General features: G+C 42.7%; 2 protein-coding genes across 3 annotated transcripts in view; one reads left to right on the top strand and one right to left on the bottom strand.

Moving 5' to 3' along the window:
- Positions 1-12487, bottom strand: part of b4galnt1b (beta-1,4-N-acetyl-galactosaminyl transferase 1b) — a 25188-nt gene extending 12701 nt beyond the window's left edge. The window contains 4 exon segments of the mRNA XM_046856100.1: positions 10-186; positions 855-1077; positions 2246-2352; positions 12217-12487. Coding sequence (XP_046712056.1) covers positions 10-186; positions 855-1069 — 392 coding nt within the window. The 5' untranslated portion in view covers positions 1070-1077; positions 2246-2352; positions 12217-12487.
- A 2857-nt stretch (positions 12488-15344) lies between these two features.
- os9 (OS9 endoplasmic reticulum lectin) overlaps positions 15345-20000 on the top strand; it is a 9996-nt gene continuing 5340 nt past the window's right edge. The window contains exons 1-10 of one of the 2 annotated variants that reach the window (XM_046846037.1): positions 15345-15565; positions 15833-16009; positions 16139-16202; positions 16787-16863; positions 17279-17377; positions 17561-17762; positions 18464-18607; positions 18754-18887; positions 19052-19094; positions 19975-20000. The exon at positions 19975-20000 is cut by the window's right edge and continues 66 nt beyond it. In XM_046846037.1, the coding sequence (XP_046701993.1) occupies positions 15416-15565; positions 15833-16009; positions 16139-16202; positions 16787-16863; positions 17279-17377; positions 17561-17762; positions 18464-18607; positions 18754-18887; positions 19052-19094; positions 19975-20000 (1116 nt within the window). In that variant the 5' untranslated portion in view covers positions 15345-15415. The remainder of the gene's footprint in view (positions 15566-15832; positions 16010-16138; positions 16203-16786; positions 16864-17278; positions 17378-17560; positions 17763-18463; positions 18608-18753; positions 18888-19051; positions 19095-19974) is intronic. The other variant, XM_046846036.1, reaches the window with a different exon arrangement.

Below are 20000 nucleotides of genomic sequence, written 5' to 3'. Positions count from 1 at the left end.
TATTTGCACCTCATTTGGAAGCCCTGGTACTCTTTGGCACGCCGTCTCTTCATTTCATCGAGCTGAGATGGCTGGAAGGCCGTGTGAAGCGGGTGGGCAGATACTCGTGGGAACAGCAGCTTGGCGAAAGGTAAGTTCACACCAGGCCTCTCACCTTCGCACACACAGCTGTTACGAGCCAGAAGCCTGCAGGAAAAGGTACAACGATGAAGATGTTCTTACGATTTTAACAGACAGCACATTCATATCTGAGGTTTGCTCCCAGAAAGTTTCTCGAAAGCTGAGTTGATCTTCTGGGATGTATTTTAGCCTGTATCTTTCTTCTTCTTTTGGCTTCTCCCATTAGGGGGCGCCACAGCAGATCATCTCTGATTCCTGATCCACATGTTTGATTTGGCACATGTTTTACGCTGGATGTCCTTCCTAACGCAACCCTCCCCATTTATCCAGGCTTGGGACCGGCACTAAGAGTGCACTCGCTTGTGCAACCCTAATGGCTGGGTGGTATTTTAGCCTGTATAAACCCTTTAAATACATCAATTAAAAATTGTTCACACCATTTCTGGATCTGTCTGGAGAAATTTTGCTCTTTCTTTAAAACACAGAAAAAAATCAGGGATCGAAAATGTGGACTAAAGAAGGTTTTTTTTGTTTGTTTGTTATTAAATGTACTATGACGTGGCAGAAAAGCACAAGACCATTTAAAAAAATGAGAAATAGAAAGACGATATGCGAGCGAGAACTGAGTTGAGATCAATCTAATTGGCGCAGAAAGGCTTGGTTACAGAGCAGAGTGTAGAAAGCAATTGATCCATCGCATTGTGTCGGTTTGATGTGTGTATCCGGATACCGACCCTGCGATGTTTTCCTTTACACGGTACGGGATGGAGATGGCGCTCGGGTCAGGATCGGGAAGCCTCTCCTCCAGCAGCCGCTCGACTCCAGAGCCGGGTCTCTGTCGTACATCTATGGTGCTGTAGGCTCGAGTGGGCCATGAGTGCAGCACAGCCATCAGCAGCACCACTGACGCTACCAGCGCTAACAACACCGTCTTCAGCATAGAATGCATTCTACAGTCTGATACACACACAAACACACACACACACACATAGTTACACTCATCTTGCTTTTCTGGTCCTGGTCATCAAAGTAAAAGAGGTGGAGCTTTCCGATTAACAGAAGAGATTTGCTAAAAATAAATTTCAATATCAATACACATGTCAGACATATTTGACAGTGCTCCAGTGCACAAAGCCAGCTCCATGAAGATCTGGGTTGTAGTGGAAGAGCTTCTGCTTTAGAGCTCCAACTCTACTGAAGACGTTTATGATGAATGTGAACGTTGACTACACCCCAGTTTGTGCAATTGAATCGATTATTAAATTAAATTTAATAATAATTATTAATTTATTAATTTACATACATAATTATTATAATAAATGTATAATTTTTTTATTGCATTCATTTGATTTATTTTATTTCATTTTTATATATACATTTTGTTTTATATTAATTTAAAAAAGCAGCCATTTTATTTAAAATTGTTAAAATAATTTCTATTGATGTTAATAAATATTAATAATAATAAAAATCTGCATTGATAAAACAATTATTAACATGCAAATGCACAATTATGCATTTTTTAGTTCTTAATTTCTTAAACTGTACCGGAATTGAACCAAACCGTGACTCGAAAACCGAGGTACATACCGAACTGTGAATTTTGTGTACTGTTACAAACCCTTATATATATATATATATATATATATATATATATATATATATATATATATATATATATATATATATATATATATAAATATATAAAAATACTAATAATGAGACTGAACCTGATCGCCGTTTGGTCCATGAGGACATTAGACATTAGCTGTAATTCCACCTGAGGGATTATTTACAGGTGTTTTGCAGTCAGGTGAAGTGGAAAATCACGTCCTCAGGGATCGCAGACGAGCAACAGGGTACAGTGGGCTCAGGAGTACGGTGATGAAAACAACCACAGGCCACTAATTAAATTAAATGAACGCATACACTATACATAGTCTCTTATAACGCAAAGTAAATACATTTAAATGTAAAACTAATTTATAATAAATATATTAAGTGAATATAAAATATACTTAATTTGATTTTTATTAAAATGCACATCATAATTTCAGAAGAAATTAAATCGAGACAAAAACTACATTTTAAATTGAAAATGTAAAAATGAAGGAAACAAACTCACTGTATGCTGTTATTGTGAGACGTAAAGCAGGAGGCCATCGCTTCTCCTGAAGATCCACTTTGGTAATTTACAGACTTCAGAGCAGAGAGGAGGACTCGGAACATCTGCTGGCAAAAGACACAATTCCATCCCATTTTATTTTACTCATATTGCACTTTTAACAAGAAATATCAACACTTAGCTTTACAAAAATAAATCATTTCAGAATGTTTATCCCTAATGAGGGTGCCAGAGGTGATGGAACAATATGATGAAAAAACCTTGAGGGAACCGTATCCTCATCTGGACACCAGACATTGCAATTTTACTGCATTCTCTTCTATGACTGTGTACTATAGTCATAAACGTGCTAACTCTGTTACCAGGAGCTCCACTACAGTTTCATGATGAAGTCTATTGTGTTGTGTTGAAGCCTCAAGTCCAAATCAGTGCAAAGCCATCGTCATGGTTACTAATCTCAGGTATCATCAGGCTGGATCATCCAGTGATGAAAACTCAGAAGACAGAAAAACAGACAAATTTTAAACTTCCACACCAAAAGCATTCACTGTTCCAACTAAAACCAAACATTCCTACTGCAAACCTCTTGCTAATCTAAATCTGTTGAACTTTGTAGCATAAGTAAGATGGTATGTTTCTCAAAATACAGTGTGGAGCAGTGAGGAGCATAAAGAAATATGTACCTGATCTCAAATTAAGGAAGAAATGTGTGTTTTTCTGGTCTGGGATGGGTCACATGACCTCATCAAGTCCAGTCAAGAGGCTTTTATTGTCATTTCTATTATACACAGTGGTACACAGTACACAGTAGAAACGAGACAACGTTCCTCCGGAGCCCTGGTGCTACACTAAACAACAACAAACAAAACAACATAGAGCTACAACACAAGCTACATAAAGTGCATCGAGTGCAACCTGGTGCAAACAGTGCAGACAGACAGTGCAGACAGACGACACAAGACAAGACACAAAACCCAATATAGCGCCGACCAGTAAACCTACTGTATACTAGATTATACAGTACTGTACAAGAAGACTGTAGAAACTATACAAACGAAAAACTATATCCCAGAAGTGAGTATATACAGAACAATGTAGTGCAAGAATGCAGCAGCAGTCGAAGGTGCAAAAAAAAACAGCATGTAAACAGTATAATACAGTGATAAATGATAAATGTGAAAGAAACAACATGTAAACAGTTTAATACAGTGATAAATGATAAATGTGCAACAAAACAGCAGTTAAGAGTGTGGTACAGTCGCGAATAATAAATAATAAATAAATGAATGGTGGTGGAATGGATTGAGATGAGTGATGAGTGTGTTTTAAATGTTAAGTCCAGAAAAAAAAAAAAAAATGTTTACAGTTCGGTAACACACATTTGAGTAAGTGTGTGTGTGTGAGTTCTGTTTAATTTCTGTGTGTTGAGAAGCCTGATGGCTTGTGGAAAGAAACTGTTGCACAGTCTTGTTGTTGCGGCCCGAATGCTTCGGAACCGTTTTCCTGATGGCAGGAGGGTAAAAAGTGTGTGTGAGGGGTGTGTGTGATCGTCCACAATGCTGTGTGCTTTGCGGATGCAGCGTGTAATGTAAATGTCCATGATAGAGGGGAGAGAGACTCCGATGATCTTCTCAGCTGTCTCACTATCCTCTGTAGGGTCTTGCGATCCAAAACGGTGCAGTTCCCAAACCAGGCAGTGATGCAGCTGCTCAAGATGCTCTCAATGGTCCCTCTGTAGAACCCTGGGGGAGGGAGGTGGGTTTTCCTCAGCCTTCTCAGGAAGTAGAGACGCTGCTGGGCTTTCTTTGTGATGGAGCTGGTGTTGAGTGACCAGGTGAGGTTGTCTGCCAGATGAACACCAAGGAATTTGGTGCTCTTGACGATCTCCACTGAGGATCCATCAATAATCAGTGGAGATTGGTCGCTCTGTGCTCTCCTGAAGTCCACAACCATCTCTTTGGTTTTGTCAACGTTCAGAGACAGGTTGTTTGCTCCACACCAGGCAGTTAACCGTTGCACCTCCTCTCTATATGCTGACTCGTCGTTCTTGCTGATTAGACCCACCACGGTCGTGTCATCAGCAAACTTGATGATGTGGTTCGAGCTGTGCATTGCTACACAGTCGTGAGTCAGCAAAGTGAACAGCAGTGGGCTGAGCACACAGCCCTGGGGGGCCCCAGTGCTCAGTGTGGTGGTGCTGGAGATGCTGTTCCCGATCCTGACTGACTGAGGTCTCCCAGTCAGGAAGTCCAGGATCCAGTTACAGAGGGAGGTGTTCAAGCCCAGAAGGTTCAACTTCTCGATCAGGTGCTGAGGAATGATGGTGTTGAATGCTGAGCTGAAGTCAATGAACAGCATTCGTACATATGAGTCCTTGTTATCCAGGTGGGTGAGGGCCAGATGGAGGGTTGTGGAGATAGCATCGTCCGTGGAACGGTTTGGACGATACGCAAACTGGTCCAGGAAGGGTGGAAGCTGTTTCTTAATGTGCCTCATGACGAGCCTCTCGAAGCACTTCATCCCGATGGATGTGAGCGCGACGGGATGATAGTCATTGAGGCAGGAGACTGTAGACTTCTTCGGCACGGGAACAATGGTCGTTGTCTTGAGGCACGTGGGAACAACGTTGCTGCTCAGGGAGATGTTGAAGATGTCAGTGAAGACCCCCGCTAGCTGTTCTGCACATTCCCTGAGCACTCTGCCAGGAATGTTGTCAGGTCCAGCAGACTTCTGTGGGTTAACTCTGTATAGAGTTTTCCTCACTTCAGCTGTGGTTAGACAGAGCACCTGGTCAGTGGAAGGAGGGGTGGTCTTCCTCGCCTTCACGTTGTTCTGTACCTCAAACCGGGCGTAGAAGTCGTTCAGCACATTCGGGAGGGAGGGGTCACGGTCACAAGCAGGTGATGTGGTCTTGTAATTCGTGATCGCCTGGATGCCCTGCCACATGCGCCGGGTGTCTCCGCTGTCCTGGAAGTGGTTGTGGATTTTCTTTGCGTGTGCGCGCTTCGCCTCTCTGATGGCATGGGACAGTTTGGCCCTTGCTGTTTTTAAGGCCGCCTTGTCCCCTGATCTGAAGGCAGAGTCTCTTTGTTTCAGCAGCGCACGCACATTTGCAGTCATCCACGGTTTCTGGTTGGAGCGTGTAATGATGGTCTTGGAGATGGTCACATCATCAACGCACTTGCTGATGTAGCTGGTCACTGATGATGTGTACTCCTCCAAGTTGATGGAATCGCCATTGGTTGCAGCCTCTCTAAACATGTCCCAGTCAGTGCACTCAAAACAGTCCTGAAGAGCAGAAGTAGCTCCATCTGGCCAGGTTTTCACCTGTTTCAGAACCGGTTTAGAGCATCTGACAAGCGGTCTGTATGCTGGAATTAACATAACAGAGCAGTGGTCTGAGTATCCAAGATGGGGGCGGGACTCCGCACGATACGCGCCGGGGATGTTTGTGTAAACAAGATCCAGCGTGTTCGCTCCTCTCGTTGCATAGTCCACATGCTGATGGAGTTTAGGAAGCACAGTCCTGAGATTCACATGGTTGAAATCTCCGGCGATAATAAACAATCCGTCGGGGTGAGCATTCTGCAGGTCGCTAATAGCGCCGTAGAGTTCACACAGTGCCTCCTTAGCATTAGCGCTGGGGGGGAATGTACACGCCGACAATGTAAACAGTGGTAAATTCCCGAGGTAAATAAAAAGGTCTGCATCTAACAGTCACAAACTCCACTAGCGATGAGCAGTAGCATGAAACGAGCACAGAGTTCTTACACCATTCCACACATGCCACCACCGCGAGTCTTACCGCACAGAGCTGCGTTTCTGTCGGCTCGAAACACGGTTAGCCCGTCTAGCTGGATGGCGGCTTCCGGAACTCTGTCGCTGAGCCACTTCTCCGTGAAAACAAAGACGCAACAGTCTCTAAACTCTCACGGACACCCGCCCACTTGCCGCGCTTCCACTTCCTCGAACAGCGCTTTCGACGTCTCCTCTCCCGGCTACCGGCATCAGGTAACACTGAGGACTGGGGGCCTGGTCTTTGTGGCCGAGGTCGCAGCAAGCCGAGGTCGCGAAGGTTGTCGATAAGATCATCATGCAGATTGTTGGTTGCATGATGACTGTACCGTAGCAGTGTCTGGTGGTCGTACACATGAACACAGCTGACTCTGGTGTCCATGTATTGTGAAGGGTCGTGCTAAATATGGAGAAAGCACCATTTTTGAATCCGGAGAGGCCGCTGCGAGCTACTGCCACGCCGCCATCTTGGATCAAGATGGCTCATCATCATCATTTCCAGATTTCTTTCTCTTATACCTAGATGACCTTGGTGAATTTTGTGGTCACAAGACTATATTAACAATCTCCAATTTGTAGTATAATGTAGTGTAGTGTAGCATAATCTAGATCCGGCAAACAGAGCAACATAGGCAGAGCAGAAACAAATACCAAAAAACATTCCAGAGTCCAAACCGGGTAACTAGGGAGGCAGAGCAGACCAGGGGGAAGGAACAGGAGCCGAAGCAGGAGCAGGAACAGGAACAGAATTCAGAGCAGGAGGGTGGCAAATATAATCTCAGGGGGTTCGGGAGCTGGTAAAATATTCTAGCCTCGAGCTAAAATCTTGTGTGTCCTTAAATAATGGCAAGTTGGCAGCCAACCCGGAAGTGTGTGCCGCGGAACCGGAAGTGCACACCGCGAAACCAGAAGTGCGTGCCGTGTGCCCGGAAGATCCTGGCAAGGCCTCACAACACTGGAACACTGGCCTCACAATACTGGAAAGTCAAGTGCCAGCGGCGGACATAGCGGGCTGCAGGCAAACTGCCACCGGGAAGAACGCTTTGGAGCTCAGGAAAGGCCAAACGAGGCATGTAGCGAGCCTCCAGGTTGCTGCCCCAAGCACTTTCAGGCTGACGTGATGAGGCGAAGTGACGCAGAGGTCTGAGGCAGAGCAACACCCTTTGCGGAGGTCTGAGGCGGAGCAACGCCCTCTGCGGAGGTCTGAGGCAAAGCGACGCCCTCTGCAGAGGTCTGGACCACGTTGTCAGCAAAATCCAGAAGCCAGGCAAACACCTTGGAGAAACCCGGGGGTGCAGCAACGTAGTCAGCAAGGATTGGGCGCTCGGCGGGACTCTGGAGTGGAACTGTGCCCTCGGTGGGACTCTGGAGCGGAGAGGCACTCTTGGCGGTCTTTGGAGCGGAGAGGCACCCTTGGCGGGACTCTGGAGCGGAGAGACGCACTTGGCAGGACTCTGGACAAGCTTGGGGGCATGCTCAGCAAGGCACACAGGCATAGAGGTGATCTTGGCAGGTCGGAAGAGCAGGGTGACATCCCCAGTCAGGCAGGAAAGCTGAGGTTGGGCAGCCCCCTCAGCGGAGCTCAGGGGCCGGAGGGACAGCCGTTTAAGGAGGTGATTTAAAAACATCTGGTTTGCCATTGATTGTTCATGACGCACCCGAAAATACTCAGTTCTCTGCTGGGGGCTAAACTTCAAAATATCGACCTTTTCGGTTGGGTCCCTGAATTGCCAGTCTGCAGTGGAGCAAGCCCAACGCTTTAATACATCTGCTGGGTCCATCTTTCACCCAGATTATTCTGAGGGAGGTGTGATTGAGATGGTTTGGACATGTTGAGAAGAGGGACATGGGGTATATCAATAGGAGAATGCTGAGGATGGAGGAAAATAGGAAGGCCAAGGAGGAGGATTATGGATGTGGTGAGGAAAGACATGCAGGTAGTTGGGTTGAAAGAGGACAGGCGGTATGGAGAAACTGTGGTGACCCCTAATGGAAGAAGCCGAAAGAAGAAAAAAAGTAGTGTAGTTTAGATTAGCATAATGTAGTGTAGTAAAATATAAGGTAGTGTAGAATAATGTAGTGTAGTATAGTTTAGTGTATTGTAGTATTGTGTAGTATAATGTAGTGCAGTATAATGTAATGTAGTATAGAATAGGGTATAGTAGTATAGTGTAGTGTACTATAGTTTAATGTAGTATAGTGTAGTGTAATACAGTTTAGTGAAGTATATTGTAGTACAGTGTCGCAAAGTATAGTGTAGTGTAGTATGGTATAGTATATAGTATTGTAGAATAATGTAGTGTAGTATAGTTTAGTGTAGTATAGTGTAGTATAATGTAGTGTAGTATAAAGTGGTATAGTGTAGTATAGTATAGGGTAGTGTAGTGAAGTGTAGGGTAGTGTAGTGTAATGCAGTCAAATGTAATGTTGTTCAGTGTAGTATAGTAAAGTATAATGTAGTGTAGTATATTTTAGGGTAGTGTAGAACAATGTAGTGTAGTATAGTTTAGTTTATTGTAGTAGAGGGTAGAGTAGTATAGTGCTACGCTACACTACAGTATACTATACTAAACTATACTACACTATACTTCACTACACAATACTATACTACACTATACTTCACTACACTATATTGTAGTATAGTATTGTGTAGTGAAGTATAGTGTAGTATAGTATAGATAAAACTGACTTTTAAGATTGATGAGAATCAGATGAATGGTGTTTAGGAGACAATATAAATCTGGTGTTTGTCCCTCATCTGAATTGCGGAAGCTCTGTAAAGCTCGCAGTGAGGTGCACCTCAGCAGCATCTAATTGGGTTCATGGTTTTCTGCTCAGCACTCAGATCCTGCTCATAAATAATAAAGTTTTATCAGTAATATGATCTGCATTAATGTGCTGTTGAAGATACCTGACTGTCTCCAGATCAGTGAGCATGTGCCAGTGAAATGAGTTAAAAGCCACGAGGAGAAACATCAACAATCATTGAGGAATCTGTAAAAAGCGGAAGCTCACGGTAAGGTGGTAGAAGGAGAAGAGTCTAATGTAGAGGAAGTCATTAGGGCAGATGTTACCATTATCTCAGGAGTTAGCATAAATGTTTTGAGAACAGAATGGAGAGATACCTCTTGTAAACATTCCGATATTAATTCATAAAACCAGCATTACGCATTATACTGCACCACTGTCCAGCATCTACTCTCCAGGATGTCAGCTTTAGACAGGTGTGTGAGACCCATCAACATTAGCACGTCTCCACTGAGCACTATGGTTGATCTTAGTAATATTCTTCTCATGTTCCTCAGTACAGAACACATTTTGCATAGGTGCTTATGGTAATAAGAGTTACATACACCACAATCGATCCAAAATCAATCTAATAACACACATCTGGAGACTGTCTGGTCTTTCTGCATTCGTGTCTCCATCTCCTGAAGCTTCAATGAGTATGTTGTCATCTTCCATTATGAGGAACTCATCACTGTAGAAGTTTTAACACCAGGTTCCAGGTAGAAAAAGAACCTGAACCATCTCCTCAAAGGTTCTTAGTAGAACTCATCATCATGAACCAAAACTTTAACCTGTTCAGACTGATAAGAACCTGTAACTTTAAAGAAAACCATCTGAAGGTCCCAGAGGAACCTTTACATGCATAAATCCAGAATCTCTTCAATCAGCTCTGCAGAGGAACATTACAGCTTCTACAGGATCTACAGATGCCTGTGAGGCCAAAATATATCACACGTGTACAACACAGCAGATATCACACCAGCTTTTACTCAGCATGGAAAAAGGCGTGGCCTTATTGAGCATCAAATGCTGATTGGACAAAATATTATCCAGTGACTATCGAGAGGAAAAGTGTAGCACGTTTACAGTCTTATTGCTCTTATACGTCTGTTGTGCTGCCATATTTACTACATGTGTCTGGATTCCAAATTTGGTGCCATGATTCCAAAATTCCAAAGACAACGTTAAAAATAATAAAGAAAAAGATAAAGTTTGCAAATAAAAACAGAAATCACAGGTGCCAGATAAAAATTATATTTTACCCCATTTTACCCCATGATGAGGGATTTTTTTTTTTTTCATTATTCCCAAAAGTGGCTCAGTGTGTTACTGTAACAAATTACTAAAACTCCTGGGTGATTTCGTCAGTGTGTCTATGTGAGTTATTTATAATAAAATAGTCTTAATCATCTTAAACTTACTGAAGTTAGCATTTTAAAGTCACGAGAAAAACATTATTAAAGCAAATCTTTATTTTACAGTGTAGCAGATGTCATGGAGAAGGATGAAGAAGAAGCTGGATCAGATCACCTTTCACACCTTCTTCCTTTTTTTCTTTTTTTTTGTTGACCTTATTTAAAGTTTACCGTAATTTCTGGACTATAAAGCGCACCCTTATATAAGCCTGAATTTTACGAAGATTTTTATTTTGAACATAAATAAGCCGCACCTGTGTATAAGCCGCTGAAACTAAATGAACTTTACACAGGCTTTAACGAAAGACAGTGTCTGTTACACGGTGTAATGGGTGAAATATGTTGTGGCTCCTTTAAGAGCATAGCGGTATTTTGGGAATAACCTGCTGCTGCATTTTTCTGGTATTACTGCATGTGTGCAAGACCGAGGAATATTCCTTATTATTTTCTGATATTTATTTCTAAGTTTCTTTGACTAACCCGTAACGCTGTTGCCAAGAATAATAAAAAGCATGAGTTTTGGAAACCTGTCTGTGCTTATATGATTTCTGTTGTAACTGGAGTTAGCGAGCTCTCCCTTCACCCAGACTCAACACGCTACAACGGCTTGTATCTAAACAGTAGCCGACCAAGAAAGTCATTGTTCACTGTCTTCCTCTTACAACTATTTCTCTCAGGAGTTTATCTTTTGGCGTCGTTGTGCGTTTAAAAATCAACACCGGTGGAAGTTTTTCTCCCGATGCCGTGCAGCTCAGAACACAGGTTGTTGTGCGTTTTTTCGTTTCGTCGCTCAGTTTTTTGGCATGAAGTTTGTGAAACCGGGAAAAACCCAGGAACAATTCATAAATTAGCCGCTTTGTTGTTTAAGCCGTGGGGTTCAAAACGTGGGAAAAAAGTAGCGGCTTCTAGTCCGGAAAATACGATACTATAAACATTAATAAAAATTCAGAATCAGAATCTGATTTATTGGTCAAGTATGTTGACACACAGAAGGAATTTGGTTCCAGCTGTTAGTGACTCTCTAAAGTACACTTTACATTCAGCTTGGACTCGACAAGACGAAACAGACCAGACAATAAAGACAGTGTGAGACGATACAGAGAGTATGAGTATTAAATAGAGATACAGGTCAGTGATGTATATAAAGTGTGAGAGTTCATGGCAGTGTAAAGAACAGTTCAATATATTTAAGTAAATATATAAAAGAAGTGAGAACAGGTTTTGTATTCATAACAATGATCATGATTTGAAAAGAAGGAGGAAGTCGCACATTTACAGTCTTGAATCTTCTGATTCTGAAATGTGATGTCCTAAACTCCACACTCCAAACACGCAGTCATGAGACCGAATCTGCAGCTCTGCTCTGCTTTCTGTTTTATTTCCCAAATTACCGTCACAAACCCGCAGTCGTGATTGTTGCTGTAGTGTTTTTGGGTGTGTTGTTGAGTCGAAACCTGAAATTTGTGAACACACACATCTCAGACTCCTGCTTTAATGTGTGCAGCTGCACGGACAGACTGGAAATGGTTTGGGGCGCGCGCGCACATGACTCGCGGACACGAGGACGCGCTTGCGCTCGGAAACAGAAAACAAATGAAACATAAATTTTTTTTTTTTCATGTTTTATTGATTGATTGATTAATTGGCTGATTGATTGGCTGTCTGTTATATTTGCATGTGCGGTGCACGCTTTGGGCGCGTGAAAGGGTTCCGGCCTAAATTTCTTCACATGACGCGCGCTCTGAACGGTGATTCCCGTTATACCCGATAACTAACACACACACACACACACACACACACACACGTGCAGCATTCGCGCATTTCACATAAATCTGTGGGGTGTGTGTGTGAGAGAGAGAGAGAGAGAGAGAGAGTACTGATGATGTTCAAACGGGGGCCGGAAATCACTGCCACCATACATCATCATCAACATCATCATTGGTGAGCCAAGAAAAAATATCAGCAGCTTACCTTTAAACGCCCTTTTCTATGGACCCCTGAGCTGATCCTACAGCAAGAACCTGCGGAGGAACCGAGCTGCACAGACCTGGCGGCATGAGGAATGGGAGGACGGATGGAGGATCAAAAAGACAGAGAGAAAGAGAGATGGAGGAGGAGATAAGTCGCCCCTCTGGCGTAGAATCATTCCTATAGAGAGAGAAAGCTGACCGCAGCACCGCGAGAGGAGCGAGGACCGCGGTTCCACATCGTGGCCGAAAGAGGGCGCGCGAACATTTTATACACATACACGTATACACGTATACATACACACACACACACACACACACACACACGAACTAGGATGCGTCTGTGCAGTGTAGCTGAGGGATATTTATAGCCCCTATTTTTCTACCCCTTACCCCAGAGCTTTACAAATAAGCTCCGCCCACCATCCGAATCCTCTGAATAAGATGTCTAGACTGGCAGAACAAGGCAATCGTAGAGGTTTTCACCTGTTCACTGATGGAGACTGTTCATAGTGTTTGTAGTCCTAAACCATTGTAGCAGACTATCTATGTTCATTACAGTCCAAAAACATCATGTTTCCTGAGTTTAATCTCCACAGGAGATCTTCCTGATCTTCAGAGCATGTTGGCCCTAATGAGCTGCAGTCCAGATGGAATTGCATTGTGTTGAAGTATGGAATGGAAACCATGTTGATTCAGGATTTTCCTTCAATTTCCAAAACAACATCAAAACCAATTAGCTTCCTTAATGACTGTGGGGTGAGGAAGTCTGATCACATCTTCTTTTCTGTTCTTCAGGTTACACAAGTTCTTCAGTTAGAGACACAAATGTCCAATTTTGACTCCACAAAATTTTCATTCACTGTGTGTGTTTGCTCTTCATCTTCTCCTTCTTCTTATTATTAGTAAGCCTCAGCAGACCCCAGAATGTTTAACCCACTCATATATATATATATTGTATATAAAAAGAGAGAGAATATTAACAACCTCAAACCCAGTGTTTTGCTCGTTACTAAAAAATAGTAACTAGTTACAGTTACTCGTTACTTCATTTAAAAAGTAACTTAGTTACTTTGTTGATTATTTACACTAAAAAGTAATGTGTTACTGTTAAAAGTTACTTTTTAGTTACTTTTTTAAAGAACGTTCTTTAATGTTCACATTAATGCCCTTTTATGCGTTATGGTCTATACAAACACAAAACTGACTAAAACACAAAGTCATTTTTAAACACTATTTTATTAAAGTCAGAGCAGCACACACTGAATATATCACAAGCATTTCTGAAATAAAGAACAAAACAAGCTGAATAATAGATTCACAATCAAAAACTAAAGTGGCTTCTGCTGTTGTGTTAAACTCTTAAACATGTTCCTTTCACAGCTGAAGTATGAAAACTATCAACAATGTAGAACAGAACACCGGGTTAGCATAGCTTCTAGCTCCTCAGGCATGGAGGTCCTGGAGGAGCTTCAACAGATTGGAGTTGCTGTTTATCGCAGTAGATACGAGCTTCGAACCAGAAAGACATTTGACTAAAAAGTTTTTGTCTTTATGCTCAACTAAAGTGAAATAATGATCATATTTCCACTTTGAGAAACTCGTCTTGCTCTCGCCTCGCCTCGCCATTACTGCTGCACAGACCTGAATAAACGGAGACACGCCCACAGTGCGTCTTCTTCCTGTTTACAGAGGGTAATCCACCAATCCTACAATGCGTCTTCTTCCTGTTTACACTGGTGTTTATCCTCCAATCCTACAGTGCATCTTTTTCGTGTTTACAGTGGTTCATCCACTAATCCTACAATGCGTCTCTGCTGTAAACAGGTCAGACTGTAGTCTACACTTCAGCCCAAATTCATTCATTTATAAAAGTAACGGGTAACGCACCGTACGCTAACGGTAACGAAGTTACTTTATTTTTAAAAGTAACGCGTTACAGTATTCGTTACTGTCAAAAGTAACGCGTTACTGCCCAACACTGCTCAAACCAATGTAAAAGTTCTGGACCAGAGGAAAGGCAAGCATCATCACTCAAAGACCTGAGCTGGTTGAAGGCAGCAGGTCAAAAAGGATTGACTTCTGAGCAGTTCCACTTCATAAGCCAGCCTTGAGAAATGTGCTGCTTAACATTCACAAGACTAAAACTGATGCTTTAACCAATCAGATTTTAAGTTGGTGACACCGGCGCCCTCTAGAAGGCATCCAATAACCTCATCATTTAATGTCCTTTGATTGTACGGTCAGAGAGCGTCACTAGTCAGAGCTCACAAACTGCATCTGTAGCAAACTGCACAAGCTCAAATCTATTCACGTGGATTTAATGGCTGTTTTTATTCCACGACAACTGACAGAGGAGAAGAAACTGATTTGGTTGCAGATGCACTTTGAAGAACATTTACAAGATGGACTTTTGAAGAAAAGCTGGACATCATGAGGAAACAGTTTAATACAGTTGTTAAGCTTTTTCATGAACTGTTTATACTTTTGCGTTTTCCTGTAGAATTTGCACAAAAACACACAATGTGCTTCATTTCAAATCCCCGTAAAAAAACAGATACGCACAGAAAAAACGTACAAACATTCAGGAAACCCCTGGGTGATGTGATGAGGTGAAGATCGATGCTTCTGATGATGTATGCAGGAGTGCAGTTGTGGCTCCAGTGAACGTCTTATGGGAGGTGAAGTGATTCAGGTAGAACATCACTGAAGATCTACCTGAAACTGATATATACATGTGACAGTAATAATATCTATATAATAATAATAATAATAATAATAATAATAATAATAATAATAATAATGTGCTAGTATTAAATAATACTTAATAATACTGTGTAGTGGGTAATAGTGTTTATTACGCATAATAAAAGCTCTTATTCGATAAATAAAATATAATATAAATGGACTGATATTATCTGTTTAATTTCTGTCACAAGATAAATCAATCTGCTTTCCGGTATCATTGGAACACAAACACATCACTGCTATCACTTTAGCGTTCCAATCAAAATCCTCGTCGTGGCCGGTAGGTCCCACCCCCTTCAAGGTCTCCTCCAATGACAACGTGGATCAGAGCTGATCGACATGCGCGACAACCAATCCCGAGGCGCTTGGTAATGATACGTTGTTCTCCGTGCCGACGGACACAGCGGCAAGTCCGAGACCCTGGAGGCGGAAACAAACCAAAACAAAAAAACAATATGGCGGCTTCCTTGGTCCGCTTTTTGAGAGGGTTGTATGTCTTATTTTTAATATGTCTGCTTTCCGCGTCAGCGTTTTTGAACCTGGAAGAGTTAAATGAAATGAAGTATGGGATTCAGATTCTCCCCGACCCCGTGATCAGGGGGCAGGTGAGGGACCGGAAATCCGGGGTGTTTAATACCTGAGCATGCTAAGATGTTTTGATGCTTAGCTAGCGGATGGATTAGCTGATTAGCATGTCTGAACTTGGATGCTAGTTTTGCTAATGTGTGAGGGGAGATGCTAAATATAAGAGCTACCAGTTTTATATGCATTCATATATTCATGTTTAATAATTTAAAGGTTTATATGTATAGTTGCTATGCTGCTGCTGAAGATGAAGATGAATCACTTCCTGTTCTGTCCTCCTCCATCAGATGGAAGATGTGATGTTGGTGTCTAATAAATATAAACAGCTGTATGAGTGCCGGTTGCCTGCGCAGGCGGTGAAGTTCCACCAGGACCCGGTTCCGGAGTCGGACCCTCAGAGTTACAGTGGCCTGGCGGTTCCTGAGCTCCTGAAGCCCATGCAGGCTGCTACCTGCCTCACCAAGGTCCTCTCCAACGCTTTACTACGCTTACACCACGTCATGTTGTTGCTCTCATGCATGTCTTTATTGGTTGTTTTTATCCATTTACGGTTTAATTTCAACAAGCTCGTTCTGCTTCTCTCGTTTCCTCAGACGAAAGACTGGTGGACGTACGAGTTCTGCTACGGGCAGCACATCAGACAGTATCACCTCGAAGGTACCGAGTGACACGTCCTCCATCCCGGCTTCTCGTTTTGTCAGAGTGTGTGTGTGTGTGTGTGTGTGTGTGTGTGTGTGTGTGTGTGTGTGTGAGTGAGTGTGTGTGTGTGTGTGAGAGAGAGAGAGTGAGAGTAATACGTTTGTCACATTTAGGTTTATCCAGAAGAACTCTCTATGCATCTCTGTATACAACCGATTCGCAGAGGCGGAGCGTTCCATGAGCACCGTTTGTGATGTCACTAAACTACTGAACCAATCACATTCACTATGCAAATAATTACAGGGTAACCACGTGTACCCACAGAACCGTACCTGCATGCCAAGCCGGTCTAACGTTAGTGCTGATACATGAAAGTCTATAGGTTATGACCATTGTGTGCCACTTTACCAGAGTGTAATGAACTAACTTTTGAAGGTGTTACTGATGTCATGAATGGGATGAGGAGAGGGGGAGGGTTCTAATTTGCATATTCATAAAAATTCATAAAAGTCTTGAATGAGATTGTAGGTTTAAAGATGTTGTATTTTTTATGTGGTGTGTCTGTGTGTGTGTGTGTGTGTGTGTGTGTGTGTGTGTGTTAGATTCAGAGATTAAAGGTGATGTGCTGTTTCTGGGTTATTTTGAGTCAGAGTTTGACTGGACCAATGAAACTGCTAAGGTAAGATGACATTCATTTACTGACCTGTCTCACTCTTTCTGTTTCACTACTGTCTCACTATGTCTCATTACTGTCTCACTCTCTGTCGGACTCACTACTGTCTCTCTCTCTCTCACTCTCTCTCTCTCTCTCTCTCTCTCTCTCTCTCTCTCTCTCTCTCTCTCTGTCTTACTACTGTCTCACTACTGTCTCTCTCACTCTCTGTCTCACTATGGTCTCTCTCTCTCTCTATCTCACTACTGTCTCTCTCTCTCTCTCTCTCTCTCTCTCTCTCTCTCTCTCTGTCTTACTACTGTCTCTCTCACTCTGTCTCACTATGGTCTCTCTCACTCTCTCTATCTCACTACTGTCTCTCTCTCTCTCTCTCTCTCTCTCTCTCTCTCTCTCTCTGTCTCACACTCCTCTTCTCCTTCAGGCCAGTAAACAGCACAAGTTGAAGCGTTATCATAGTCAGTCGTATGTCAACGGCTCCAAATGCGACTTAAATGGAAATTCACGAGAGTCTGAAGTCAGGGTGAGAACACACACACACACACACACACACACACACACACACACACACACACACACACACACACACACACACACACACCCCAAACCCTCTTGCCTCTTGACTTAACCCACACACACACACGCACACACACACAACTCAATTCCTTTGGTGACACGTGATGTGTGTGTGTGTGTGTGTGTTCAGTTTGTGTGTGAAGAGGGTTCGAGCGATTACATCTCGCGTGTAGACGAGCCTCAGTCGTGTCACTACGTCCTGACTGTTCACACGTCTCGCACGTGTCAGCACCCGCTCCTGCGCCCCCCCTCCTCCACCAAACCCCAACCCATCGTCTGTCAGCCGGCGCTCAGCGCTCAGCAGTACATGGACTACGTCAAAGCGCAAGTCTGTGAGTACACACCTCCTGTCTCACTCTGTCTCATTCTGTCTCACTCTTACTCTCTTTCACTCTGTCTTCTTCTGTCCCAGTCTCACTCTCTGTCTCACACTCTCTCACTCTCCCAGTCCCATTGTCTCACTCTGTCTCAGTCTCACACTCTTACTATTACACTGTCTCACTGTATCACTCTCTCACTCTTTTTTGTCCCACTGTTACTCTCTCACTCTTACTTTGTCTCAGTAAGTATCTCTTTTCTCTTTACACACTCTCACTTTCTTTTCACATCCATTCTTAGTCTCTTTTACACTGTCTCTCACTCTTTGATTTTCACTCTACCTGATGTTCTCTCTCTCTCTCTCTCTCTCTCTCTCTCTCTCTCTCTCTCTCTCTCTCTCTCTCTGATTCTAATTACTTTTTATTTTTAGAAATCTGTTCTTTTCACAGTTCGATCCAGATTTATTCTCATTAAACTCTCCTGTCTCACTCTGTCCTGACTCCTTCTCGTCCTCTTTTTAAACTTTGTCTCTTTTTTACATCTCCTGTATTTGCTCTGTCTCGCTCTTTCTCACTTTGTCTATCTTAGATCTCACTCTCTTCCTCTTGTGTTTGTTCCTTTTTGTATTACGGTCATGTCTTGTTGTCATGTCTCTCTCTCTCTCCTGACTCTCCTCCTTATCACCCTTTTCCTCCCTCCCTCTCTCCCTCCTCAGCCGACACGAAGCGGAAAGTAGAGCAGATCTCAGAAGAACTCAGGACGCTCGATCAGATTCTGTCCAAAGACGAAAGCATGGCGGAAACAGGAAGTGATGTCACGGAGGAGAAGGAAGAGTCTGTCCCACCCCCTGATATACCAGGTCAGGGGGCATTGGTGTATGTAATGTAATGTAACTGCCCCGGTACGGCACTGTAGGGCTCAGTGTGGCTAGTAACAGTCGCCAGGCTGTGATTGGATGGTCAGGGGAGCTGGGTGGGGCTTATTCTGTGACTTCTTTCTCAACAGAGACCGCAGATGAGCAGGGGGTGGAGTCGGAGCATGAGGAGGCGGAGTCAGGGCACAAAGAGGAAGAGGATCATGTTTTCTGGGATGGAGTCACCAAACCACAAGAGGAAGAAGGAGAAACACCTGAGCTGGAGGTACACACACACACACACACACACACACACACATACACACAAACAATGTGAGTTCAATGAAAGCTCATACAAATTAAATAACTATAATATAATAGATGCTGAGGGGGTAAAAACTTTTGCACCTCATGTTTATTCCTCATGTTGCTGGAATGATTTCTCCACAGGAGTCTGATGGGGCACCGGAGCAGGAACCCGACGAGAACGACAGTAAGGAGCTCGTACACCACACCCATGCTGATTTCTGATTGGTCAGACGTCTGTCGTCTCAGACAGCAGTGTGGTTCTATAGAAATATCATTTATAGTGGAAAACAAGCAAATAAATAAGGATAATCTAATTAGCTAAAAATATAAGAAAAAACTAATGAGTAGATTTAAAAAAAAAAAAAAAAATCAATAACAAAATAAATCATTACAAATAAATATAAAATAAACACAAGTCATTATTACAAAAAACATTTCCATGGCAACGGCTCGTCCACAGAGGCACGTACGCTGAAGGCAACCGCAAACAAACAAATGAGAATAAAACCAAAATAAACAAAAAAATAATAACTTCAAAAAGTGAAATAATAGAAATCTAAATAACCAGATTAAATAGAATAAATAAATAAATAAATAAATAAATAAATAAATATACTTACTTGACAAGTAGATAAATAATTAGTTAAATCTGTAAATAAATAAATTAAATAATCCTGTTTTTCTTTGTTTTTTTTATACAAACTAATCAGTTCTCTGTGAACGTGTTGTGATGATCAGGAGGAGAAGAACGCTTTAGTGTAGTACCAGCGAGACCTCATTAGGTCAGGGGTTCAAGCCCTAGCACCGCCAACCTGACACTGTTGGGCCCTTGAATGGGGCCCCTTAACCCACTTTGCTTCAGAGGCACTGTACCATGGTAGAACCTGCGCTTGGACCCCAACATCACTCAGATAAACGAAGAAAGAACTTTACTGTGACAAAGAAATGCATTTTAAATTCTAAAGAAAATTCTTTGTGTTTTATTAGTGTGTGTGTGTGTGTGTGTGTGTATGTGTGTGTGTGTGTGTGTGTGTGTGTGTGTGTGTGTGTGTGTGTGTGTGCAGTATTTGGAGAAGGAAAGTTTAACTTT

Source organism: Silurus meridionalis, chromosome 1 (assembly GCF_014805685.1).
Source record: "Silurus meridionalis isolate SWU-2019-XX chromosome 1, ASM1480568v1, whole genome shotgun sequence".
Lineage (NCBI taxonomy): Eukaryota > Metazoa > Chordata > Actinopteri > Siluriformes > Siluridae > Silurus > Silurus meridionalis.
Note: the sequence above shows the minus strand (reverse complement) of the source record. Positions and strands in the feature narration are given on the sequence as shown.